Here is a 25,977-nt window from a genome sequence, read left to right as displayed (position 1 = left end):
TCCCTAAATTATCTGCTTTACCTCAACATTCTTCATTGTAAAATCAATTTTCTTAATTTTAAATGGCATTGTTTTGATCTTTATTCTTTTTCAGAAGTTTCTTAGCTATTGTCATGGGTATGAATTTATTACATGAATGAATCATTTTGTAAAGTTTTAAAAAGGAACTTTATTAAATTTACATAACAATTTGCAATCACATCTTTATAGTAATTTTCCCAGTCAAGATACCTGTTATGTCCTTCAATTTATTTAGGTGTGTTTTTAATATTCCTAAGTAAAACTTTATAATTTTCTCAATACCTATTTCATTATGTTTACTCAGATATTTTTTGGTATTCTTTCTGTTATATTTTCTAAGTGGTTATTGCTAGTATATTTTTTGAAATATTCAGTTTTCCAGAGACAGTTGTCTTTGGAAAATGATTCTTTAATGATGGCTTGGCTTTGCCATTATCTTATAGAAAGTTTATGTAAAAATAACAGGAGATAGAATGAAGGTTACTGGATTGCAACATAGGTACTCTAAGATATGAATTTGTTAACGTTATTAATTTCCTAATTTTAATCCTCATCTAGATATTTTTATCTTCTCTCTTTTTTAAAACCTCTACTCTAGTTTTTTTTTTTTAAACCTCCCTACCTTTTTTGTTTATTTGTTTCATGCGTTTATGTCTTCCAGTTAAGACATTGAGTAACATGTTCATATTTCAGGATTATGAGATTTAGGGTGGAATGTTACCTGTGTATTGAATATAAATATTCCCTTAGGTTAATGTTGTATAGAATTATAAAATTGGATATTTTGAACTTATTTTTATCTAGTTTCATGTTTTCCAATAATGAAGATTTCAGTATTCTCAAAATATTTCTATTGAAATGTAAATCATTGTTAGTTACTTACTAGACATTCACAGAAAGATTCTTATCAGTGCTAGTTTATTATGGGAATAAATTATGCCACTAAATGTTAATGATCATTTGAAGAATCCCTTCCTTTCCAATATTGTAAACATTCTCAACTTTATATTATGGCAATACTTCTTTTTTCCCCTTAGCTTTATTGCTGTGTAATTTATGTAATTTACAATTACCTATTTTTAGTGTACAGTTTGACAAATTAGGGTAATTTTGTGTAGTCATGTAACTACCACAATGAAGATAAAGACCTGCCACCACTTTAAAAAGTTACTCCAGCCACTTTGCACATAAGCAGGTTACTTCTGGCCTGAAGTAGCCATTTTAATACTTTTTTAAAAACAATTCAGTGATTTTTAATATAGTTACAGAGTTGCAAAACCTTCACCACAATCTAATTTTAGAACATTTCTATTACCTGAAAGAAACATGCCAGTTTAAAGTCACTCCTCCCTCTCACCTTTAGTCCTAGCAACTGCTAATCTATTTTACGTCTCTATGGGCTTACCTTTTCTGGAAAATAGAAGCATGCAATATGTGTTTTCTATGGCTTCTTTCATCAGACATTATAATGGTCAACTTTTGAGCATTTTTATGAAATTAAATTTTTTTAAACAGGGAATGACTCTACTAATGATGGGATCAGCAGATGCTCTTCCTGAGGAACCCTCAGCTAAAACTGTCTTCGTAGAAGATATGACAGAAGAGCAGTTAGCATCTGCCGTAAGACAAACTGCATTTTATATATTTGATCACTGTTTTTCAGAAGTACAGTTACTAAGGTGTCTTTCAGAAAGTAGCATCTGAATGTTTTGAAGATTTAATAGTTAATGTATGTTTTAGGCATCAAGGTGTATGTTTTAGGCAGTTTGAGATTGGCTTGAGGAGTCCTCAGATTGGATAATTCATTATAAAGTCAATAGCTGTGCTGTCTCAGGTAGTCAGCACATTTAAATGTTTATTATTTTTATGGTAAAATAGGCTCAAAGTAGTTAAGTAGTTTAAATGCTAGGATATTTAAATTTTTAAAATCTTTCATGTTGAAAATACATACTGTTTATCCTTAATTTAAATGGAGCGTTAGTTTCTAAATGTTATTTTTACCATTTTTTTTTGAAGTCTTCCTGTGTATATCTTGTTGCCATGTTCTAATGATAAGCCTGCGAAGGGAGCAAGACTGATATGACTGTATCAGAAAGGGGGCAAGAAAGGAATTAGAACAGTGATTGACAGTATGAAGCAAGTACAAATTTTTGTTGGAGAAATAAAAGACGTTACTTTAGGGTGAAGGTAGAATAAAAATTGGTGTGAGTTGATAAATTATACTTGTTTCAGTGGGTAAACTTTAGTGATTTATATTTGCTGTCTTTTGTAAAAATGATTTAATTCTTTTCCTTCTTAGATGGAATTACCATGTGGATTGACAAACCTCGGTAACACTTGTTACATGAATGCTACAGTTCAGTGTATTCGTTCTGTGCCTGAACTCAAAGATGCCCTTAAAAGGTAAGATAAATGAGATAAAAGTCTTCCTTGGCTAAGGGAATTTCACGTTTGGTTGAGCAGTGTTGTTTTGTATACATATGTTTTTTAGCAGCTTTATTGAGCTATATAGTTCATTTATTGTTCAGTTCATTTTTTTAACGTGTTTAAATGGTCTTTATTATATTCCCAAGGTTGTGGAACCATCACTACATCTAATTTTAGAATATTGCCCCCTCCCCCCAAACCCCCCTCCCCCCCCAAAAAAAAGGAATTCTCTACTCATTAGCAGTCACTCTTCTTGCCTGCAGCTCTGGGCAACTATTAATCTACTGTTTGTCTTATAGATTTGCCTGTTCTGGACATTTCATATAAATAGAGTCATATAATATGTGGTTTTCTGGTGACTGGCTTTTTTTACTCAGCATATTATTTTTTAGATTAATTCATGTTATGCCATGTATCAGTACTTTATTCCTTTAATGGCTGAATAATATTCCATTGTATGGCTATACCACATTTTGTTTATCCATTCATCAGCTGATGGTTATTTGGATTATTCCCATTTTTTTAGCTATTATAAATAATGCTGCTGTGAACATTCAAGAATAAGTTGTGCAAATGAGTTTTCATTTCTCTTATGAGTGGATTGCTTGGATATATGATAACTCTTTGTTAAACAACATTTTGAGGAACTGTCAAACTGTTTTCCAAAGTGGTTTTACATTTTACACCATTTTTACATTCTCACCAGCAATGTGAGTTTCAATTTCTACACATCTATGCAAATTTTATTATTATATGTCTTTGATTATAGCCATCTTGAGGGTGAAATGGTATCTCATTGTTCTCATTTGCATTTACCTAATAACTAGTGATATTGAGCATTTTTTAATGTATTTATTGGGCATTTGTATATCTTTGGAGAAATGTCTGATCAAATCCTTTGCCTATGTTTTAAATGGTTTGTCTTTTTTTTATTCAGTTGTAAGTATTCTTTATATATTTATATTTTGTTTTCTTTGTAATAATGGACAGTTAATGTGTACTTTTTTGTTTTACATTATTTTCAGAGAATGTTCGGTATAGATGAGTTAGACAAAGGGAAAGATTTGAAAGTAGGCTTCATTCATTTAAATCCCTTTTTTCTAAGTGCTTCTTTTTTGCCCATATGATGCTTACAGGAACAAGACCAGAATCTAAGAAAATAGAAAGGTGGGAACAACTTTGAGAAACTTGCAGTTGAGAGTGCCATAATTAAGTCCTTTTAACTGGTTTCTTCTCATTTGAGTTTCAGAATAAGTTGGATCCTATTTAATTCTGCCTTACTGTCCCTAGGTATGCTGGTGCCTTAAGAGCTTCAGGGGAAATGGCTTCAGCGCAGTATATTACTGCAGGTCAGTATCTTAAATATGCTTACTACTTTTTGAGAGGGAGTATAGTATTTAATAAATGTTATTTTCACTCACAGTTTGTTTAGTACTTTTTAGTTTACAAAATGTGTTTTGTTAAATATTGCCTCATTAAAATTGGAATACTTAAACAACTTGGGACATATTTTATTATCCAGATTATAAACTAGTGATGTCTATCATTTTGAAAAACAGCGTTTGGATATTTTGGATTAAATTATAATTTTGGCTTTAGGATCTATTAGTAAAGCATATTCTTGGAGATATCCAGAGGTAGGTTTCATTATAGTTGATGTGACCCTTACAAAAGAGAGTCAGTGTAAGGAAGTCGTGTATGAAGAATGAGGAGAAATAGGAATTCTTGGAGGAGAGAACTTATTTCTTCATTACATGAGACCATGTATCCCTTAGCTCATTTTGAGACAGTTTTACAAATGAGTGCTCTCTTAAATCATTGGGCTATGTCGATAGGTTTTTACAGCTGTGGGGTTTTTTTTCGTTTGTTTGTTTTTGGTAACAGCCTTTTTTTAGATTTAATTCACACACCATACAGTTCACCTGTTTAAAGTGGACAGTTCATTGTTTTTTAGTATATTCAGAGTTGTACAACCATCACCACAATCAATTTTAGAGCATTTTCAACACTCAGAAAAGAAACTCTTAACATGTAGCAGTCGTCCCATTTTCCCTTTAGCCTCTATAGATTTGCCCATTCTGGATTTTTGATGTAAATGGAATTATACAATATGTGGTCTCTTTTGACTGGCTTCTTTCACTTAGAATGATTTCAAGGTTCATCTGCATTATAGCATGTATTAGTACTTCATTCCATTTATAGCTGAATAAGACTCCATTGTATGGATATAATATTTTGTTTATCCTTTCAACAATGAAAGACATTTGGGTGGTTTCCACTTTTCAACTATTATAAATTTAGCTAAATGTTTATATACAAGCCTTTGCATGGACATATGTTGCCATTTCTCTTGGGTAAATATCTAGGAGTGGAATTGCTGGGTTATGTGGTAACTATATTTAACTTTTTGAGGAACTGCCAGCCTGTTTTCCAAAAGCAGCTGCATACTTTTACATTCCTCTCAGCAAGTATGAGTGTTCCAGTTTCTCCATATTCTCGCTAATACTTGGTATTATTTGTCTTTTGATTATAGCCATTCTAGGGATATGAAGTATCTCACTGTGGTTGACCATTAATTTTTGATATTATAAATAGTAGGTTTCTTTATGTCATTCAGAGGTAGATTTTCCTGTAACCTTTTTTCCTAAGAGTAAACTTTTTTGTTGAAGTTTTTAAAGAGGAAATGTGATCACTTATATCTATAGTAACTCAGAATTTTAATGACTTCAGTGTCATAGAAGGCTTGTAGTATTGAAGGGATGAAACATACTGTTCTTGACTTTTTAAACTTTTTTATTGTGAACTAAATTTAAATTTACAGAAAAGTTACAAGAATTCACCAATTTTGGGTCACATCTATATTTTGGTTCATCCTCTATAATGCGTGTTCTTTTTTTCTGAACCACGTGAGAGTAAGTTGCAGACATCATGTCTTTTTACTGCAGAATTCTTCAGTATTTCCTGAGTGAGGACATTTGTAACCACAGGATAATTATCATTTTTCAAAATGTAGGAGTTGAACACTGACAATTTTGCCAGTGTTGCCCATTGTAAAAGTTGTTTTTTCTTTCTTGTTTCAGGGTCAATTTAAGATCACATTGCATTTAGTTGTTGTCATGTCTCATTAGTCTCTTTTAATGTGTAGTGTGTTTTTGACCCTTTTTCAAACTAATGAAATACTTTGAGATGCTCTGTTCATGATATATATTAAATCTTAAATCATTTTTTTCTTTTGGGTAGTATGTACTTTATAAAGTGTTATTACAATTAAGGCTTTTTTTTTTACATTTTAAAAATAATGATCTTGGTAGTGCTTAAATTTCAGCCCTTTAATATTTTATTATTTTTTTAATATAGGTTTTATTTTAGTACTTGGAGTATTTGCTGGGTTTAATTTTGTAGAACAATGATAGATAACATTTCACATCTTAGTTAACAAAACAAGTCGAGATAAACTACATTAGAGTTTTACTGTTCATGTAGTAAGGGCAAGGTGTGATAGCTAGACAATCAGCAGAGGAAAAGTATTCTGAACTCCCAAGAGCAGGGCTGAGTCCATGACCATGGATTATGATATTGAGGGAGGAAAAGCAGAGGAAAGATTTTGAAGAAGGCAAATTCGTTTTGGTTCTTGGCTGTTTGAGTAGAATCAGGAGCAAGATTTCGATACTTAGGAGTTCATTAGATGGGAACCAAGTATGGGCTTAAAGGAGGTTGGCTGAGAGTGGTGATCTGATGGCTTCAGAATGGCATGGTGGCAGAACAGTAACATGTCATTTGACCCCTAGACAGAAGTTTTGTGTTCTCTGTTTTGATAAATATACACTGATTTATTTGGGAAGACAAATGCTGGGAAGGAGAGAGAGGGACAGGGCTCAAAAGTTGTTTATAGCTAGAGATTGCATTGTAAAGTCTTCTGGAGAGTTCGTCAAGATTTAAAAACAAATCTGTTTCTTATTAGGAATTCAACAATTGCAAAAGGAATTGATATACTTAGAAATTGTTATAAGTAGTTTTTTGTTTATCTTGAGATTTAATTTACAGTAGCATGTATTAAATATGGCACTATTTTACTGAAGTACTGTTTGCTTTGTTTTTAAGCCCTTAGAGATTTGTTTGAGTCCATGGATAAAACTTCTTCTAGTATTCCACCTATTATTCTACTACAGTTTTTGCACATGGCTTTTCCACAGTTTGCAGAGAAGGGTGAACAAGGACAATATCTTCAACAGGTAATCAGGGCAAAGTTCATGGTTTTCATTTTGTAAACGTAAAACTTAGGTTTCCTACACTTACCACACTTATTGGAGTATATTCGGCAATAGCAAATATCAGTCCATTCTTGTTCACACCACTATTACCTCTTGCCTGATCATCTTGCTTCTGCTCTTGTCCCTCTGCAGATTCTTTATACAGCCCCCATAGTCCTTTTTAAAATGTAAATGTTCACTGCTTCCTAGTAATTTTCTATCCTTAAGTAATCTCCTGAATAATCCTAAATAATCTAGTCCCTGGCTATCTGTGAACTCATCAGGTGCCACTCTCCTGCTTGCTTCCATATCTCCAGATACACTGACTTCCTTGCTATTTTTTAAGCTTTCCAAGTATTCTTTTTCTACAGGGCCTTTGCTCTTATTCCGTTAGCTCTCAGATAAACGTGTGGCTTTTCTCTCACCTCGTTCATGGCTCAAATGTCAAGGCATCAGAGAGGCTTTCCTATTGAGATAACACACTTTCCCCCCCCAATCACTTTCTGCTCCCAGATTGCCTTTTTTTTCTTTATAACCCTTATCTTGAAATTATATTTCATTTATCTGTGTTCCCCGTTAGGACTTTTTCTGTTTTGTTTACTGTTATGTATTCCTAGTGTCCAGAATAGTGAATGTTTAACGTAATTAGGAGCTCAGTAAACATCTCTTGAATAAACTATTTTGAAATTTTTTATTGTTTGGAAGATATTTAATTTGGCTTAATATTTTAAAGGGGGAAAAAAAAATCCTTCCCCTTTCCTCATGAAATGAATTATTTTGGAAAGATTCTATAAACCAAACACAGTCATAGCCAGGAATACTTACCATGTCATTTTAAAATTAATAGGATGCTAACGAATGTTGGATACAAATGATGCGAGTTTTGCAACAGAAATTGGAAGCCATAGAGGATGATGCTGTTAAAGAGGTAATTGAAATATATTTGTGATTATAGATTTTCATTTTACCTTGATTCACACCTACCCAAAGGCTTGAAATTAATTAATCTTAATAGGTGGATGTATACTTGAATACTTTAGATGCTCAATCCATAGTAGTAATTTGTAAGCTTACATTTCACACTTGGATTCAGTGTATTTTTATTAAAAACTCAAATGATGTTATTGAGCATCTGTAGTCTTTTGGTAATGATTTTTGAACAATAGAAGGATTATACAGAAAGGGATTACATTTTAAAAAGCTTAAATATGTATTGCTAAACTGGATTGTTTGGAAGAAATATACATTAATATCTGTATAAAGTAAAATTTGAGTTTTTGTTTTAATTTTTGCAGACAGATTCTTCATCTGCATCAGCAGTGACGCCTTCTAAAAAGAAAAGTTTAATTGATCAGTTCTTCGGGGTTGAGTTTGAAACTACGTATCCTTATGAGCCAAGATTGATATAAACTCATAACTTATTACAAATGTATTGGTATAAAAAGCCTTGACTGATTGGAGTGGGGCATGGGGTATTAAGAAAAATTCTTCAGAGGTTTTTATGTCTAAAAAAATATCATGGAAATTAGAAATTTGGAAAAATATACCCATTAGAGTGATCATGAAGTTTAGGTAGATGTACACTTTAAGGATATTCATTATTTTTTCCTGTGAACATCTTTAGGAGAGTCTACCTCATTAATTTGCCTCATAGAGAATTAATTTTAAATTGTATGAAATTGAATATATCAGTTATATTGATGCGATTGAACCATTTCATCAAACCAGGATTTAGGAAAATACTATTTTCTAGGTGATGAGTAGAAATTTAGACAAGATTCCTGTTTATGTATCTATGGGTTGTTAACACCATTTTAAGGCTGTATAAATCGCAAATTTGTATTTGTTTAGAGCTTATCCTTTTACATATATTTCATTACTAAGCATTGTTGATAAGTGAATAAGCATTTTTAAGTATGTTGAAATAAATATTAGGAGACCAACATGTTTTAAATACTATTGCATGAAGCTACTAATTTTATTAGCATTAGGATAACTTATTCAAGATCATGTAGGAAATTGAGTGCCTGTTAGCATATTCCTTATTTTGCAAAGCATGAAATGTACAGAATCTGAAGAAGAAGAAGTCACTAAAGGGAAGGAAAATCAACTTCAGCTTAGCTGTTTTATCAATCAAGAAGTCAAGTACCTTTTTACAGGACTTAAATTGGTAAGGACAATTAGAGTCAATCCTCATTGTTTGCATATTTCATATTTGCACTTGCTAAAATTTATTTGTAACTCCAGGATCAGTATTCGTGGTGTTTTCATGGTCATTTGAAGACATGCCCAGAGTGGCAAAAAATTTGAGTCTCCTGGCACACACCATCCTACCTGAGGTCCAGAAAGGTGGTGCTTCAGCTCTCATACTATAAACAATTGTCCTTTTGCAGTCATTCTGGTGCTACATTTTTTGCATTTTTTTTTGCTTGTTGATTATTTTGCTGTTTAAAGTGGCCTTTCGTCATAGTGCTGAAGTGCTGCCTAGTTTTTTAAACAGAGGAGGGCTCTGATATACCTTGTAGAGAAAATAAAATTTCTTAGATAAGCTTCATTCACCGACGAGTTTTAGTGTAGTTGAGTGTGAGTTCCATGGTAAATCAACACTGTATGTTAAGTGAGGTGTCATTATACAGAAACACATAAAACAAGGTTGTATATTGATTGGTTGACTGAAATGTGTCCAGAGACTTGCAGAATGCCTCTGAGGGTATTATAATGAGGGTACATTAGTAGATATAAGATGTAAACTGGGATCGTATTGTGCCAGTCAGGCCGTATATGGTCATTCTACCATTGTCCTGATATTGCAGTTGAGATCCTAGAGTTTAAATTGACTTGATTTGTGGCAGAGCCAGATTTAGAATTTCTCTCATATTCAGTTGGTACTGTTTTTTCCTGTGCCATACTAAAGAATGCACTTTAATAAGCAGATTGGTAAAATATAATGGTTTTGTTGGCTAATTTGTTAATTTGATATGGTTTGGGGGATATGCACATCTCTTGAAGGATAGGCAGTGAATTGGGGCAGGGATTACATTGATAAACAAGATAATTTGTTGTCAGAGATTTCCCGTCTACAGTTTGGGATAAGATGGGTTAGGGGAAGGGTTAGTAAATGTAGACATAATAAGCAGAAAGATAAATAGTGATATTCTTTCCTCTGTGACCCTGCAAAGAGAATTGTGGTAAGGCATCATGGCTTTTGAGAGAAGTTCATTTTAAAAGCATTACAAATACTAGCTAACCACCAAGAATCATGTAACAAAGCAAAACATGAAATATAAGTGTTAATTGGAGAGCGTGGAATGGAATGTTTGGCAGGGACTCTCCAGGATGATCTTTTTGTCATAATTTTATAAAATTTCAGGAAAACTATGCTTGCAACTTCTAGATAATTGTGGATTGGTGATAATACATAGGTATAGCTTACCTGATGAATAACATCGCACCAGGTATGCTTTCTTGAAAAACATGTATTCATGAGATTTTATATTTATTGTCTTGGTAATTTTTTTACATATTTTATCAACATTTGTTCTGATTATTGTTAAGTAATTTGGCTTCACGTTTTTTTACCTCTTTGCTGCTGAATCAACTTCATTAAATTTTATAAACTCCACAGTGATTCCTTTTGTAATGTGATTAGTAATTTTAAAAAATCAAATTAAAAAAAATCTCTCACAAGCGTAACATGCTTAAACATCAACAGTAAATTGTTTAATTCTGATTTCCTGTATGTGTTCTCAAAGCAGAACATAGTACTAATTTTTTTGATACTAGAAATAGTAGCTAATCTTTATTGAACATAGAATATGTGCTAAATAGTTTCCCAAGTTTTTCACATGTACTAATTCATGTAATTCTAACAGCAGCATTATTATACAGGTATTATTATCACCATTTACAAATGATGCCCCGAGGGAATAACGTGCCCAGTGTCACACAGACTGTAAGGAGGAGAAAGGCAGATATGATCATTAAGATATGTAAAATGGCCAAAGGCCTTCCCATGTGCGTTAGATTAACAGAGGTTTTCTTTGTTATGACTTTTCTGAAATTTAACAATAATTGATTGGTTCTGGAAGTCTTTTATACATAAAGAATAAAGAACAAGGATTTTGTACATTTTCTTAATTTTCCTCTATGCATATTCTAATAAAACATAAGTAGAGAAATGCCATAAAAGGTTTTCTTATGTTATGTAAACTGCAGTATAAACTCAGAATCTGAGTAACATTTGGGTCATAATTTAAAAACTTCAAACAAAATTTGGATGGCTTATTTTTAAGAACTGAACAATATTTCAATATTTCAGTATCTAACATTGTTTCATTCAAATTATTTCTCACTGGTATAACTCCACTGCTATACTGTACATTGTCTATTAGTAGTGTTAATTTTTAAAAGAAAGGCGTGATTCTATATTGCAGAAAAAAATTTTTTTTAAATATTTGGTCTTCTGTTGTTTTTTTAGCGACTTCAGGAAGAAATCACCAAACAGTCTCCAACATTGCAGAGAAATGCCTTGTACATCAAATCGGTAAGTTGTGGTTTCCTTTTGAAATTTAATTCTATTTTGTTAAGTTTTCAAGTTAGTTAATGTTGTGCCATCTTTGTTTTTACCAAAACAAGAATTAAGGACTTGGCATTTCCATGTAATAGGATTTCTTTCTTCCATTTTCCTCCTTAGTCCAAGATCAGTCGGCTACCTGCTTACTTGACTATTCAGATGGTTCGATTTTTTTATAAAGAGAAGGAATCCGTGAATGCTAAAGTTCTTAAGGTTAGTAATGAACTCTTCAGTATAATAAAACATTATTCTTTGAAGGTAATCTCTAACTTAGAGTAGGTTTCTTTATTCCTTTGGGGATAAACTTTCTTTAAAGTGTTGAAAATAGGGATGTTATTAACATTCTAAAAGTGGTTCTTAAGGTGTGTATTGGAATTATATGTTGTCCTTTTTATTTTAAATCATACACATGCCTGGCTTCTTCCCAGCTCTCAGCATCTGATTTAAATGGGGCCTGAGGTCTTCCACTTTTTAAAAGATTCACAGATAATTTTGCTGGATGCCCTTCATTCCCCAGAAACACTGCCCTAGACAGATCCTCAACTCCAAATGCTGATCTCTAGTAGGTTTGGAAATAGAGGTGGGCTAGGGTGCCGTATAACACAATGCAATGTGTTCTAGGTGGTTCCCTTCTTTTGGTGAAAGGAGACTGTTAATTTTGTGATGTCCAAAGAGTACTTAAATTGTAATCTCTTGATGTGTTAGCCTTGTGATATAGCTATTTTATTGTACTGTAGCTCCAATCCATAGCCAGAGTCTCTGATCCTTGGGGGAGGCATATATCATTCTAACTTTTTAAGCTGAAATTCATAATACATTTTCAAATATAATTAGTGTTAAATGAGGTTAACTATAGTTGAAGTATCTACTAGTGTTAACTTTATATATTAATATTATTGAATTATATCACTTATTTTTATGTAAAATTGAATTTAAAATTTAAAAGAATCATAAGCGGTTCCATTTCTGAATTGACTTTACTACTGGTTTTAGGTATCCATTATTTTAACAACAACTGGTCTAATATTTCTGAAATGCTTCTTTCGTTGTATAAATATTGGTAACTCTTCTGTAGTCATTTTCATGGGTTAAAATGTTTAATGGAAAAAAGTTAAAAAAAACCTTTTTTTATCTTAAAGTTAGGACCAGACTAAAAGTAAACACTATGATGTATTCAACTGTATACATTTCCAAGTGATTTTTACAGATTTTATTTTCAACTTTATTTGAATAATGTGGGATGGATATTTTAAATAACTGCCTTTATAAGCCTGTTAACACATTTATTTTTCTTTTTGGTTTGTATATAGGATGTTAAATTTCCTCTTATGTTGGATGTGTATGAACTATGTACACCAGAACTTCAGGAGAAAATGGTCTCTTTTCGATCAAAATTCAAGGATCTCGAAGATAAAAAAGTGAATCAGCAGACAAAGACAGTAGGTTCTTAATTGCTGATTTTCTAATCTTAAAATTTTAATATCTAATCAGTTTTCAACAATTGCTTTGTATTGATAATTTATTAGTTAAAATAGATCGACCTGTAATTTATTTAGCACATATATAAATCCCACATATATTGGTGCAAACCTTTGAAGTTTTAGGTGTATTTTAGCATTAAAAAGAACTCTAGTTATGATAAATGGGTCCTTTATAGTAGAATAAGCTTCGTATTTGTATTTTCTTTTTTCTGTAATTTGCAGCTTATTTTCCTTTTGTATTTATCTCCTCAAAGCTCTTCATGTAAAAATCTCGCCTACTATTTTCTGCATATTTTATTTTTTTTCTTTGTAAGTCATGGAGTTACCTCCATTTTTAGGTGGAATTGGTGGTAGAGAATACTGATTTATTTGTGCTCACTGTGACAACTGAGTTGTATCTTTTAATAAGTGCTGCTGGTATACTTATAACTGCTAAATTACAACTGTAGCAACTATGTTTAACAAATTGTATTATTTTGGCTTAAGATAAAGTACAATTGAATTACGTGTTGGATTTTTTCTTCAAAATGAAAAAAGATATTTCTTGGTAACTAGAAAGATTTTCAATGTAACATTATAATGTATCAAATTTTAAAATTAAGTTCTGCAGATTATTGTTTGTGTATGAGAGAGAAAGCAATTTTTAAAAAAATTAAACTATTTTGAGATAATTGTCAAATTACATGCAGTTATTTATAAGAAATAATAGAAAGATATTCCTAGTACCTTTTACCTAGTTTTCCCTAGTGGTAACATCTTATAAACTATAATACAGTATCAAAACCAGGATACTGACATCCATGCAATCTAGATATAGTACATTTCCATCACAACAAAGATCACTCATATAGCCCCTTTGTAGCCAAACCCACTTTCTTTTTGCCCCTACCCTCTCCTTAATTCCAAGCAACCACTATTCTCCATTTCTTTAATTTTTTCATTTCAAGAAAGTTATATAAATGGAATCATATATTACGTAACCTTTTGGGATTGACTTTTCTCCCCAGCATGATTCTCTGGAGATCAATTCAAGTTGTTTCATATAGCAGTAGTTCCTTCTGTTTTTATTGCTGAATAGTATGCCATGTACCACAGTTTGCTTAGCGATTCACCCATTAAAGGACAGATAGTTTCCAGTTTTGTCTGTTATAAAGCTGCTATAATCATTCGCATACCAGTTTTAGTGTAAACATAAATATTTATTTCTCTGGAATAAATATGCAGGCGTGTAAACTGCCTGATTACATGGTGGTTGTACATTTAGCTTTTTAAAGAACTATCAGATGTTTTCCATAGTGGCAGTACCTTTTTAGGTTCTCATCTACATAATATGACTAACCCACTCTCTCTGTACTCCTGCCAGTATTTGGTGGTATCACTTTATTTTAGCCATTTGGATAGGTTTACAGTGATACCTCATTGTGGTTTTAATTTGCATTTCCCTAATGGCTAATGATGTTGAACACATATCTTCATGTGTCTATTTGTCATTTGTGTATCCTCTTTGGTGAAATGTCTCTTCATGTCTTCTGCCCATTTCCGATTGTGCTCTTTTTTGATCCTGAATTTTGAGAATTCTTTAATATTCTAGATACTAGTCTTTTGTCAGATATATGGTTGCCAAATATTTTATCCCAGCCTGTAACTTTGTCTTTTCATCCTCTTAACAGGGTATTTTTCAGAGGGAAGGTTTTTAATTTTGATGTAATTCGGCCTTTTTTCCCCTCTGTGGTCGCTTTTGGTGTCCTATTTTAAGAAACCATTGCCTAGTCAAAGCCCATGAAGATTTATGCCAATGTTTTTCCTACAAGTTTTATGGTTTTATTTCTTCCATTCAGGTCTTTGATCCATTCTGGGTTAAGGCTTGTATATGGAAAGAGGTACAGGTCTAAATTCATTCTGTTACATACGAATATCCAGTTGTCCCAGCACCATTTGTTGAAAAGACTATTCTTTGCCCATTGAATGGTCTTGGCACACTTGTAGACAGTCAGTTGACCAGAGACTTATATTTCTGGACTCTGTTTTTATTCCATTGATCCATGTTTATCCTTAGCCAGTACCACAGTCTTAGTTAGTGTCATTTAGTAGTCAGAAGTGTAGCAAAGTGTGAGCTTTCTAACTTTGTTCTTTTTTCAGCTCTCTGAGTCCCTTGTATTTCCATTTTTATTTTAGAATCACTTTGTCGTTTGTTCAAAAAAAAAAAAAACAATTGGAATTTTGATAGGGATTGCATTCAATATGTAGGTCATTTTGGGGAGTATTGCCATTTTAATAGTATTAAGTCTTGAAATCCATGAGCTTGTTAGGTCTTTTTATTTATTTAGGTCTTTATTTTTTCAACAGTGTTTTATAGTTTTCAGTGTACAAGTCTTGTACTTTGGCTAAATTTATTCGTGAGTATCTTATTCTTTTTGTTGTTTCTGTAAAAGATATTTCTTAATTTCAGTTTTGGATAATTTTTTGTGATTGATTTTTGTATTGATCTTGTATCTTTTATTTTCCTGAACTGGTTTGTTAGGTGTTTCTTTTTTCATCTTGTCTCTTTTGAAAGATACTATGTAGAATTGGTGTTAATTTTCTTCAGACTTGATAGAATTGTCTGGGGAAACAATCTGGGCATGGAGGTTTATTTTTCAGGAGTTTTTTAATTACAAATTCAACTTTATAGTGATGAGCTATTCAAATTATCTAGTTCATTGGGTTTATTTTGGTAGTTTTTTCATGGATTGATCCATTTCATCTAGCTTATCAATTTTATGTGTTTGCATATAGGGCTGTAAATTTCTCACTTTTTTCACTGTCCTATAAATTTTGTTATACCGTATTTTCGTTTTGATTCTGTTCCTTGTATTTTTAAAAAAAATTCCCTTGAGGCTTCTCTGACCTCGAATTATTTAGAAGTATCTTGTTTAGTTTCCAAATGTTTGGAAGTTTTCTGTTTTTTCTGTTACCATTTATAGTTTGATTCCATTGTCATGAAAAAACATACTTCTGTTATTATATTCCTTTAAATTTGTTGAGGCTTGCTTTATGGCTCAGGATGTGATCTATCTCGGTATATGTTTTATGGACACTTGAAAAGAATGTGTGTTCTATTGTCGAATGTTCTATAGATACTGATTAGATCCAGTTGATTAATGGTGATGTCGCATTATTCTATAATCTTGCTGTTTTTCTGTCTAGTTCTTTGTTGAAGAGGAGTGAAGTCTTCCAACTAAAATTGTGTACCTATATGTTTCTCTGTTCAGTTCTGTCAGCTTTTGCTTTGCATGTTTTGTGGCTCTTTTATTTGATGCATACACGTTTAGGATTGCTTTGTCTTCTTGGCAGAGTGACCCTTTTATTCAGTATTCCTCTCTGTTCTTGGTAATTTTCTTTGCTCTGAAGTCTATTTTATTTGGTATTAATTTGCCACTGCTGCTTTTTTTTTTGTTAATGTTTGCATGATATATTTTCATCCTGTTATTTTTAATTTCTCATACTGTTATATTTTGAAGAGTTTCTTATAGACAGTATATAGTTTTGTCATGTTCTTTAATCCACTCTGTTAACTTGTCTTTTTACTGGTATATTTAGACCATTTATATTTAATGTAATTATTGATATGTTAGTGTTTAAATCTATTGTATTTTTTGTTTTGTTTCTCATTTTTGCCTTGTAGGTTACTTGAACATTTTCTAGAATTCTAGTTTGATTCATCTATACTGTATTTGAATATATTTCCTTGTATAGCTTTTTTTTTGGTTGGTATAGGTATTACATTATATACAGTTGACTCAAACAGTGCAGGGATTTTGGGTTTTGGGGTGCTGATGGTCCATGCAGTCAAAAGTCCAAATGTTACTTATGTTGGTCCTCTGCATACACGGATTCTCAACCACAAGTCGACTGAGTAACATGGGTTTGAACTTTGTGGGTCAGTTGAAAAAAACTTGTATGTACGTGGACCCGCACAGTTCAACCTGCATTGTTCAGGGGCCAACTGTATATGAAAGGGAATGGTTGACCTAATTGTCTTTTTTTGTTGTGGGATCCTTTGACTTGTCACTTTAGCTATCATTAAACTGCTTGCATGTCTTTGTTACCATTGTAGTTTTCAAGAACTTTGCTGATATACCTAGATAAGTAGTTTAATTTTTTTATGTTGCACAGTGAAATGGGTTGATGCAGGGTGTTTCCACTAAAGAGCCTTGTGTAAAGTTGTAAATCATGCCTCTTTTAATATATGTAAATGTTTGCTGAATTAAATATTTCAGTTTATTTGGGCTGAAGTGGTAGGTGGCCATGGCTTAACAGATTTAATATTAGTTGCAGTAATTCAGCTTCTCTTTTTTTGAGGCAGCTCTTTTTTGTTGCTGTTGTTTTCACTTGTGTGATTTGGTAGTATTTTGGTAAAATTATAGAATGGGGTTTTCCTTGTCTACCCCTAGAATGCTCTTTATCCATATATTCACTGGTATGCTCTAGCTTTAGTGGTTTAATGTTGGTTCTGTAGTCAGAGGGTCAGTTACTATACATACAAGATTGCATACTGTTAAAGTGTGGGCCTTTTGGGTTTCCAGCTTTATGTTCACTATAGTTATATCATTTTAGTAATTTGTAAGGCAGCCCATATTTTGTCTTTGTTTTGCCTTGGTGTTTTGCATTGTAGACAGTAAATATTTGTGGAAATGGATATAGGTATCCTCCGCTTTCTGAAAGCCCACGTATGCCACCTTGCTTTTACGAAACACCTACCTGTTTTTGCTAACCGAAAGAAACCCGAAGAGGATTTTTGCTTTTACGTGAAAAGCAATTATACTAAAGTAGGTCTTTCTCTTTTCATAAAATCACAGTACTGTTAACACGAATTTTCAAAAAGGGGACACTCTTTGCTTTATGCCAGTTTGGCTTATGAAGTTTTCATAGGAATGCTCTACTTTCAGATAGTGGGGAAACTTGTATTCTTCAATATTGCAAATTTTATTTCCAATTTCATGGTTTAGAATTAAGTATTTTTCTTTTTTAGACTGACGAAAAGAGTAGTCCCCAGAAAGAAGTTCAGTATGAGCCCTTTTCTTTTGCTGATGGTAAGTGAAATCTTCAATTGAGGTGTCGTGTATGCAATTTCTTTTAAGATAAAATTACTGTCTTGCCATATATCTGTTTTTAAAGATATCATGCTTTTTAAAAAAGTTATGTTTCTCGAAGTATAATTTACATTAATATGACATACAGTAAAAGTCACTTTTTTATGAATGATATCATACTTCTTAAAACATCTTTCATGAAGCCTTAACTTTGAACAGTAGTTTCTTACTGGATTCTAATAATAATACATCTCTAGGCTAAACAAGTTATTCTTGCTTATTACTTAGCTTGTGAAAGCACATGTTATTCGTTGTCTTATTACTGTATTTATATCTTTCATTAGACATTGGCTCCAATAATTGTGGATACTATGATTTGCAAGCAGTGCTAACTCATCAGGGACGATCTAGCTCATCAGGTCATTATGTATCATGGGTGAAAAGGAAACAAGGTAAAAATTCTATTATTTTTTTCCATTGTTACTTACCCTTTTAACAGTTTGTTTTAGCATACATTTTATAGCACAGTGGTTCTCAAATGTTTTGGTCTCAGAACCCCTATACATTAATTATTGAGGACCTTTCCAAAGAGCTTTTGTTTATGAGGATTATATCTTATTTGCTATAATAGAAATTAAAACTGAGAAATTAATTCATTTAAAACCAACAGTAATAAACCCATTACATATTAACAAATATAACTTTTTAAAATGGAAGTATCTAAAAATAAATTTAGCAAGAAGTGGTATTGATTCACATTTTTATGTCTGTTTTGTCTGGTTCAATAGGAGACAGTAGATACTCCTAAATGTTTCTGCATTCTGTCTGTTGCTTTATCACACATCGTGTAGTCTCTGGAAAATTCTAGAGCACATTTGAGAGAATGAAGGGGAAAGGCAGTTTATGTTTTAATGATGTTATGAAATTAGTTGTAACCTTCATGGAACTTCTGAAATGGTCTTGAACCGTAGTGGTCCCTGGACCACACTTTGAAAACTATTGATATGGCAGATGGAATGCTGCTTTGCATAAAATTACTTAGTACTTTTTTGAAATGGAGCTCTGAAAAAATTGTGTATATTAACTTCATTTTCCTCTCTCTTTCTTTAGATGAATGGATTAAATTTGATGATGATAAGGTCAGCATTGTGACACCAGAGGATATCTTGCGGCTTTCTGGTGGTGGAGACTGGCATATAGCTTATGTTTTACTCTATGGGCCTCGCAGAGTTGAAATAATGGAAGAGGAAAGTGAACAGTAATCTCCATTTTAGCTATTTATGCTTAGGTGTGAAATAAATGTTATTTGTTGATCATTTCTATAATCCAGAGCTTTAGAGGAAGATATATAAGTGGTTTTTTGTTTCTCCTCATGTGGAACAAAAGAGGGCAAAAGCAGATCACTCTATGTATCAACCTAAAAAATTACAGAAGAGAAAAATTGCCTTTGGACTGTGCTGCCCTGTAAAAAGGTAGCAGGAAGACATTTTTAAAGAGCTTATTTCTTACATTAACTTTTAAAAATTGAGTTGAAATGCTTTCAACTACTACCTTCTGTGATAATTTTCTTCCCTGCCATTTTCAGTCCAATATTCAGCGATGAGATGTTTATTACACACCTATTACTGTTACTTGTTGTCGTTCTTGCATGGTCAAATCACAAGTGATTCACTAGCTGTCTATCCTTTGCCTTATCTAACAAATTTTTCCAGGAAGATGGAAAGGAAGTAAGTGTCGCTCTCATTGTGTTCTCAGTGCTGCTGTCCACATCCCATGGAAACATGGGTGTACAATCAAGTATTTGTCCAGCCTGATCGTTGCTGGCTTTTCATGACTTTAAAATAAATAGTGATCAATAGTACATTTGATTTTACATTTATTACTGTGTCTCTGATGTACTATGGTTTGTACATTTAATTTTGTCATCGTTTTGTAGTAATCAGCCTTAAAAAATGTTGACAAGCTCTGGTTGCTTATTTTTAGAAAATGAGGATATTTAATAATAAAAAAAGAGGGATTAATAGTTTTGACCTCAAGTCTTTTGTTTATTGAGTATTGGAGCTTGGCTGAAGTTCAGATATGTTTAATCCTATAGTGTCTGCAGATGGTTGGTTAAGCATCCATTCAAACATGTTATTTTCTGTGTGCTAGCATTTATATTCTATTTAAAAAACAAAGTAGTGAAAGTAATGGAGTTCTTTGGATGCCGAACACAATATTATCAAGTTAGATCTGTTCCTTAGCTCAGTGCTTGGTTGGTGTTTTTCACTCTTCTGTTAAATCTTAATGCCCCTCAGAATTCAGTATCAATGATTTTTAAAGTGATAGTAGAGATACCGAGTATGAGGTATTTCAATATGGTAGGTTTCTTAATTCATCCTAATTAGTCAGTTCATTTCAGGAACTTGATTGCTAGAGAAAATATGAAGTATTACATAATTTGTCTCTGATTTTCTTTGAGTTAGATATTTATAATAAAGTTTTGGAGGTTACGAAATCTCACCTTTGTTTATGCTGTTTTACTGCTCTGCAGAGCACAGCACTGATAACTAGATTCTTAGAGAATAATGGCCATTTTCCTCTTGAGTTTGAACAGTGTGTATAATCTGAGAACATTAGAGGATATGAAATAAGCATTTCAGGGAAATGTATTTGTAAATAGCTTCTTCAGTAACACTTTAATTATTGGCAGTCAGTACTCCATTTGCTTTGAGGGAGGGTGCAGAATAGAATGTGGAGGATGAAACTAAGAATTGTAATGTTTCTTTTATATTGGTGTGATGCTTGTAACTTTGCAGTTTTTTTATTGTCTTATTTGGTCTGAACAATTTTGAGGACATAAATTTAGCAATCAAAATTTAGATTTTCTGAATTGCAGGATGCTGTAGCTACTATATCACGTCAGGTTGCTTTAGAACAAAGTAAGTAAGACTTGTATGAACTAGAATTTTAAAATTGTAATTCCTTGTCATCATTAAAAACTTGATTTCATTTTATTTGATCCAAAAAAAAGCATTATTCCAAAGATTTTTTAAGTATAAGAAATTGGACTTCTATCAGTGTTATTTTAAACTAATAAGGTTGTTATAGAATTCAGCCTTGTACATAAGGTCTTTGAGAGTAGGCAGGAAAATGTCTTGACTCCTGAGCTTGCCTTATATGCTCTGCCACTAGCACTGAAGCCCTTTCCATATTAAAGCTGTGCTTCAAGTGGCTAGTGAAGTTAAGGCCAAGCCAGAACATTTATAGTGTAATAGGCATTTAGTAGCTAGCTGTGCTTTGGGATTCAAAACGATAACCTAATCTTAGACCTCTAAAGGGTAATGCTTATGTGGGAACTGGAAAAGTACATGGTACTGGAAAAGTACATGGTACTATCTCCAGCTGTTACTACGTAGTGATTCGCTATTTATAGGGTGCTTTCATATACATCTCATTTGCACTTCACAACAATGCCTGAAGTATGCTTCCCTATTTTAATGACTTGAGAGGTTAAATAATTTTTTTAAGGCTAAAAGAACTAGGTTTTAGACTTTACCCCATTTCTTTTAAAGTTGGAGGTTGGCAAACATTTTCTTTAGTGGGCCAGATAGTAAATATTTTAAGCTTTGCAGGCCATAAGATCTTTGCTGCAATTACTTGGCTGTTGTAGCATGAAAGAAGCCATAGACAGTACTTAAATCATCATGGCTGTGTGCCAGTGAAGTTTTACTTAATAAAACCAGGTGGTGAAAGGACCATTGTCTGCTGATCCTGTGCTTTAAAACATAAGCGTGACTAGAGCACTTAGTTTCAGAAAGTCATATTGTGGGATTTTCAGAATAGTAAGTTAAATTTTGTAACTACTAACAGCATGCAGGAAACTAATTGGGCATAGTGTATTTTATAGAAACACCATGTTCCTGAATATCACGTATTGACTTCATTATCCATTTAATAAAAATATATCATGTGACCTTGAGGTCACTTTATTTTGACCATTTAAACCTATTCCCTCCTTTCTCCTAAACCCTGAGGTCAGTTATCAAGAGCCAATATATGTTCTGTTGTTCTTGGAGCACCAGCCAACTGTACAACTGTTATAAAAATGTTTATTGTTTACCAAAACCAGTGGACCTCTTATCAAATGCTGCTTGGTAACAAAATCTTATCACAGTTTTAATAAAAAAAAAAAAGCTAACTATTTGTCTCATTGTCATTAGTTAGACTTTCTGCAAGGTCACTTAATCCAGACTTATTCAGTGCATTAATCAGGTTCTCAGGCGTTGCATGTACTCCCTCTTGATCTTGCCAGGCGACTAGTAGCTGCTTAGCTCTCATCTTCATGTCTTCACTGTCACACTCAATCTGCCTAATTTCTGAGTCTTTCATTTCCAAGTAGGGAGCCAGAATCTTCCATTGTTCGCCTAGTTTGTTGGCAAATACCTCTATTTGTTCCCCTGTTACAGGTTTGTCTCGCCGAACATCAGGACCTAGAAAACACAGGAAATGTAAATTATGTACAAAGTATAAGGACATGTACAATTCAAAGTATACAACTGGGAAGAGGCCACTGAGGCATTATTTTGAAGTAAAACAATTACTTTTTATATTTCCTATGGGTCGAATATTGTTAACAATCAAGCTAAAGATGTCGCCTCTATTATAATTATGAAGGCTTCCCCTGAAATCAGGTGCCCCTTTCTGAACCCCTCAAGAATTAACAGAGGTATGCGACACCTTCAAATGTAAGTACCTTCTTTCCTGTCACTTCCAAATAAAATGTAATATTTTAAAAGTTATCGTCAAGCAATGTTTTAAGTTCCTCACTATAGAAACAGCTGAGCTACATGGTAAAAGTTGAGAAGTAGATCAACGTACCTCTCAACAAAGAACCCCAATCTTTTCCAATTTTGTAAAATAGCCAAGAAAATTCAATTCTTACTTTCATTTTCCTTCAGTAAAGCATCATTATCTTCCTCATCTTCATCCTCACCTGTTTTTATTTCTTCAGAAGGAGGCTAAAATGAGTAAGAAGAATATTTAAAAGAATGCCAACTTCTAAAGATAACGGGGGTTACCTTTTGTTTAGATAAGAGTGGTTGTGACATTCCAAGTACAGGGCCCAGAAAGAAATTTACTCCTGAGAGTATTAAATGTGAATGTCAGGTTAAGTGTCACAAATGTGGGACAGTGTTAACCTGGAGGAGTGGACGGAAATGACCTGAAAGCTGGAAAGACTCCCCTTGTCCCCTGATCAGGGAAGAAGGAAGTCAGTAAAAAGTATAGTAAAATGACCTTCAAATGCCTAGCGTATAATGACAATGGTGAAGAAAAGACTGGGGAAGCAACTGTGTCCTGTAAACTTTTTGAGTAATCAGGTCTTAGGCACACAGTACCATATTAGAGTAATACAATGAGAAAACTGTATTGGAAGAGTAGATAGGGCAAGTTGCTTACTGCTACCCTGTCTTCAATAAAAGACAAAATAATGCATCGAATGACAAACAGGAAAAATAATAGTTTATCCAGAGTATTGCAGACTTACATTAAATTAACATGCTGTGTAAAACAGTTTATCTATTTCCTATAAAATGCATACTCATGCATTTTTTCATCATTCTAAAGTAGAGTATGTGGCTTTTTTTCCCCACATGATAAATGCTTAAAATTCAGCTTTTTGCTCAAATAGCAATAGCAGTTTTAATGAAAATACCATCTACTAAAGGATATGAAAAAATTGATCTATAGTACTTACTGGTAATTCCTTGGCTAGCTTTATTACCATGTTTTCAAGATATTCTGGCAAACTTTTAAATTGCTGGTTGGTTGGTTGGAAGAAGTGAGGGCTTCTCCGTGCTAATAGTCTCAGGGCTCTCCAACCATAATTTGAATTATTCACAGCTCTGTAAGAAGAGACATTTGTCTTTTAAGTTATAGTTTATTCCTATCTTCCCTTCTAGTTACTTTAATTCATGTGAAATTCTGTACTGTAAGGTAAGTAGCTGAAGGCACCATTCTTTTCATTCTGATTGTATTCCTAAAGAACCTTTCAGTATGCAGTTTACTTATAAATAATAGAAACCAAGAGTCTAAAGAGGCAGGTTCATATGTAGTGAGCACATTTTAAAGATTTATATGCATTTTACTTAAAAGTCAATTAGTATGTGTCCAGTGCTGGTTAGATGCTATATGTGCAAGACAGAAATCTACCTAGTTATTTAGAAAAAAAATTCATAATAGGTTCGCAAAGTTCAGTGCATTAACCATACTGGCAATGTCATGTGCAAGTGTTGAGTTCCAGAATATTATATAAATTCAACAGTTTTGATCATGTTAACTTAATCAACATTTGGATTTTTTTCTATTTATGTAATATCTAAACTTTAATTTGCTCCGTACCAACATTTGGGAATAAAAATGAGTCAAAAATTAAATGGGAAACATCTACTAGCCAACACAGTAAGAATGCCAAGAACAGAATCCATAAACTCTTCTTTAATAAAGTAAAGCAATAATAGGTGATACCCAGTAAGAAATGGAAACCTCAGGAAAATTCTAAACATAATGTTCCTTTTACAGGCAAGCTGTAGAAGAATCCAGAGCGAAATTTTTTTTTATTTATGAGTCTGCAAGTCACTCAGTAGTATCCCTCTCCCTCAAGTTGTTAGAGTAGCAACCTGGTTTACTTAGTCATCTCTTGTACATGAGCCTCACTACCTCTGGGACATGATGACACCTACAAAACTATCCCTAGACAGTGAGGGCCCTTACAGGCTCACACCATGCTACAAGGATTTGCCTAAACAGTTAGGAGCCTTTCTGACACATTTCTGTTTAATTTGAATCTTTTAAGCATTTTCAAAATCCCCTGTCAATCATACATACAAACGTTCTCATTCTCCAGAGATCCATACCATCTAAATTCCTAAACCAATCTTAAGAGAACTTAACTTTAAAGAAAAATCTAACTAGTCTTCCCTAATAAATCATCATTCATTCAACAAATACTTGTTGAGCTGGGTACTCAAGAGTTGTGGAGAATGTAGGTGCACCCTTGAACACCTGAAGCCAGAGTGATTTTCTTGGCTCTGCCATTGAACTAGCTGAGAATGAGAACTTCAGTAAATTATTGACCCTTTGCCTTAATTCTCTCAACTGTAAAATGGAGAGAAGATCAGTTTCTACATAAGAGGTATAAGGTAAGAGCTTAGGAAGTGCCTGACACACAGGAATCAGTTGCCAAGCATCATTATTGATAAACACAAGCTCTAAGACAATTTCAGTGGTAAAGATGAGAAAAACATGAGAAATGAGAATTTCAGATGGTGATATGTGCTATGAAAATAAATACAATAGGACTGTATTACAGAGAGGAAGGGAAGGAGCTTTTGGTCAAGGAAAACTCCCAGTATTTGAGATGAGAGGTGAAGTGAGAAGGGAAGCCATGGGCATACCACGAGGGGAAGTTTTAAGCAAAAGGAATATCAGCAAGTGCAAAGGTCCTGAAATGGAAGACCTTTTGACTTGAACAGAAACAGGGTGATAGTGGAGAGAAAATAAGCAAAGAGGAGACATGGTTGGAAGAGCCAGTGTGAACCAGATTAAGGAGGTCTTTTAGACCTCAAGAAGGTTGGATTTCATCTTAATAGTCCCTGGGAGATTTTACACAGGAGATCTTGTGAATTTAAAGATCACTGGTGGATGCACAGAAAATTGACCTGAGTCACTACTTAAGAGGTCACAGTAACTCTAACTTATTAGTGGTCACAGCACTTCACTGAATGCTAACTACACGACATGCATGCTTCAAGTGAATCTTATTTAATCCTCAGGATAAACTCATAAAATGAGTACTATTCCTATTTAATGATGAAGAAACAGCAGAGAGGGGTCAAATTAGCCCCAGGAGTCTAGCCACTAAGTGGCAGAGAGTCCTGGGACCGGGACGTAGGCAATCTGACCAGAGGAAGAGGACCCTTGCCCTGAAATCACACCATCACACCTATTTAAAACCATGGGCTATGTAGTGTCACCTAGAAGATTCAGAGGAAGCAGCAGCAGTGGAGACTGGGTCCTGAAGTTACTCCAAAATTTGAGCATTAGGCAGAGGACTGGGGAGCCAGCAATGGTGACTGAGAAGCAATGAGACAAAAGGAAAAGCAGGAAGAGTG

At 33.3% G+C, this 25,977-nt stretch overlaps 2 protein-coding genes across 7 annotated transcripts in view; one reads left to right on the top strand and one right to left on the bottom strand.

The window, feature by feature from the left end:
- USP14 (ubiquitin specific peptidase 14) overlaps positions 1 to 22,004 on the top strand; it is a 30,822-nt gene extending 8,818 nt beyond the window's left edge. For 3 of the 4 annotated variants that reach the window (XM_036229893.1, XM_016164554.2, XM_016164551.2), the window contains 13 exons: positions 1,537 to 1,641; positions 2,321 to 2,424; positions 3,739 to 3,797; positions 6,550 to 6,680; positions 7,546 to 7,626; positions 7,994 to 8,079; positions 8,754 to 8,868; positions 11,176 to 11,241; positions 11,392 to 11,484; positions 12,582 to 12,710; positions 17,764 to 17,824; positions 18,169 to 18,276; positions 18,935 to 20,321. In XM_036229893.1, coding sequence (XP_036085786.1) covers positions 1,537 to 1,641; positions 2,321 to 2,424; positions 3,739 to 3,797; positions 6,550 to 6,680; positions 7,546 to 7,626; positions 7,994 to 8,079; positions 8,754 to 8,868; positions 11,176 to 11,241; positions 11,392 to 11,484; positions 12,582 to 12,710; positions 17,764 to 17,824; positions 18,169 to 18,276; positions 18,935 to 19,086 — 1,290 coding nt within the window. In that variant the 3' untranslated portion in view covers positions 19,087 to 20,321. Of the gene's footprint in view, positions 1 to 1,536; positions 1,642 to 2,320; positions 2,425 to 3,738; positions 3,798 to 6,549; positions 6,681 to 7,545; positions 7,627 to 7,993; positions 8,080 to 8,753; positions 8,869 to 11,175; positions 11,242 to 11,391; positions 11,485 to 12,581; positions 12,711 to 17,763; positions 17,825 to 18,168; positions 18,277 to 18,934 lie in introns of all 4 variants that reach the window. The other variant, XM_016164552.2, reaches the window with a different exon arrangement.
- THOC1 (THO complex 1) overlaps positions 21,896 to 25,977 on the bottom strand; it is a 38,083-nt gene continuing 34,001 nt past the window's right edge. For 2 of the 3 annotated variants that reach the window (XM_016164548.2, XM_016164550.2), the window contains exons 18-20: positions 23,562 to 23,709; positions 22,749 to 22,824; positions 21,899 to 22,296 (exon numbers count right to left, since the gene is read on the bottom strand). In XM_016164548.2, coding sequence (XP_016020034.1) covers positions 22,001 to 22,296; positions 22,749 to 22,824; positions 23,562 to 23,709 — 520 coding nt within the window. In that variant the 3' untranslated portion in view covers positions 21,899 to 22,000. Of the gene's footprint in view, positions 22,297 to 22,748; positions 22,825 to 23,561; positions 23,710 to 25,977 lie in introns of all 3 variants that reach the window. The other variant, XM_016164547.2, reaches the window with a different exon arrangement.

The sequence above is a fragment of the Rousettus aegyptiacus genome, unplaced genomic scaffold (genome assembly GCF_014176215.1).
Source record: "Rousettus aegyptiacus isolate mRouAeg1 unplaced genomic scaffold, mRouAeg1.p scaffold_m13_p_12, whole genome shotgun sequence".
NCBI classification, from domain to species: Eukaryota; Metazoa; Chordata; class Mammalia; order Chiroptera; family Pteropodidae; genus Rousettus; species Rousettus aegyptiacus.
This window is presented reverse-complemented; position numbering and strand designations above follow the sequence as displayed.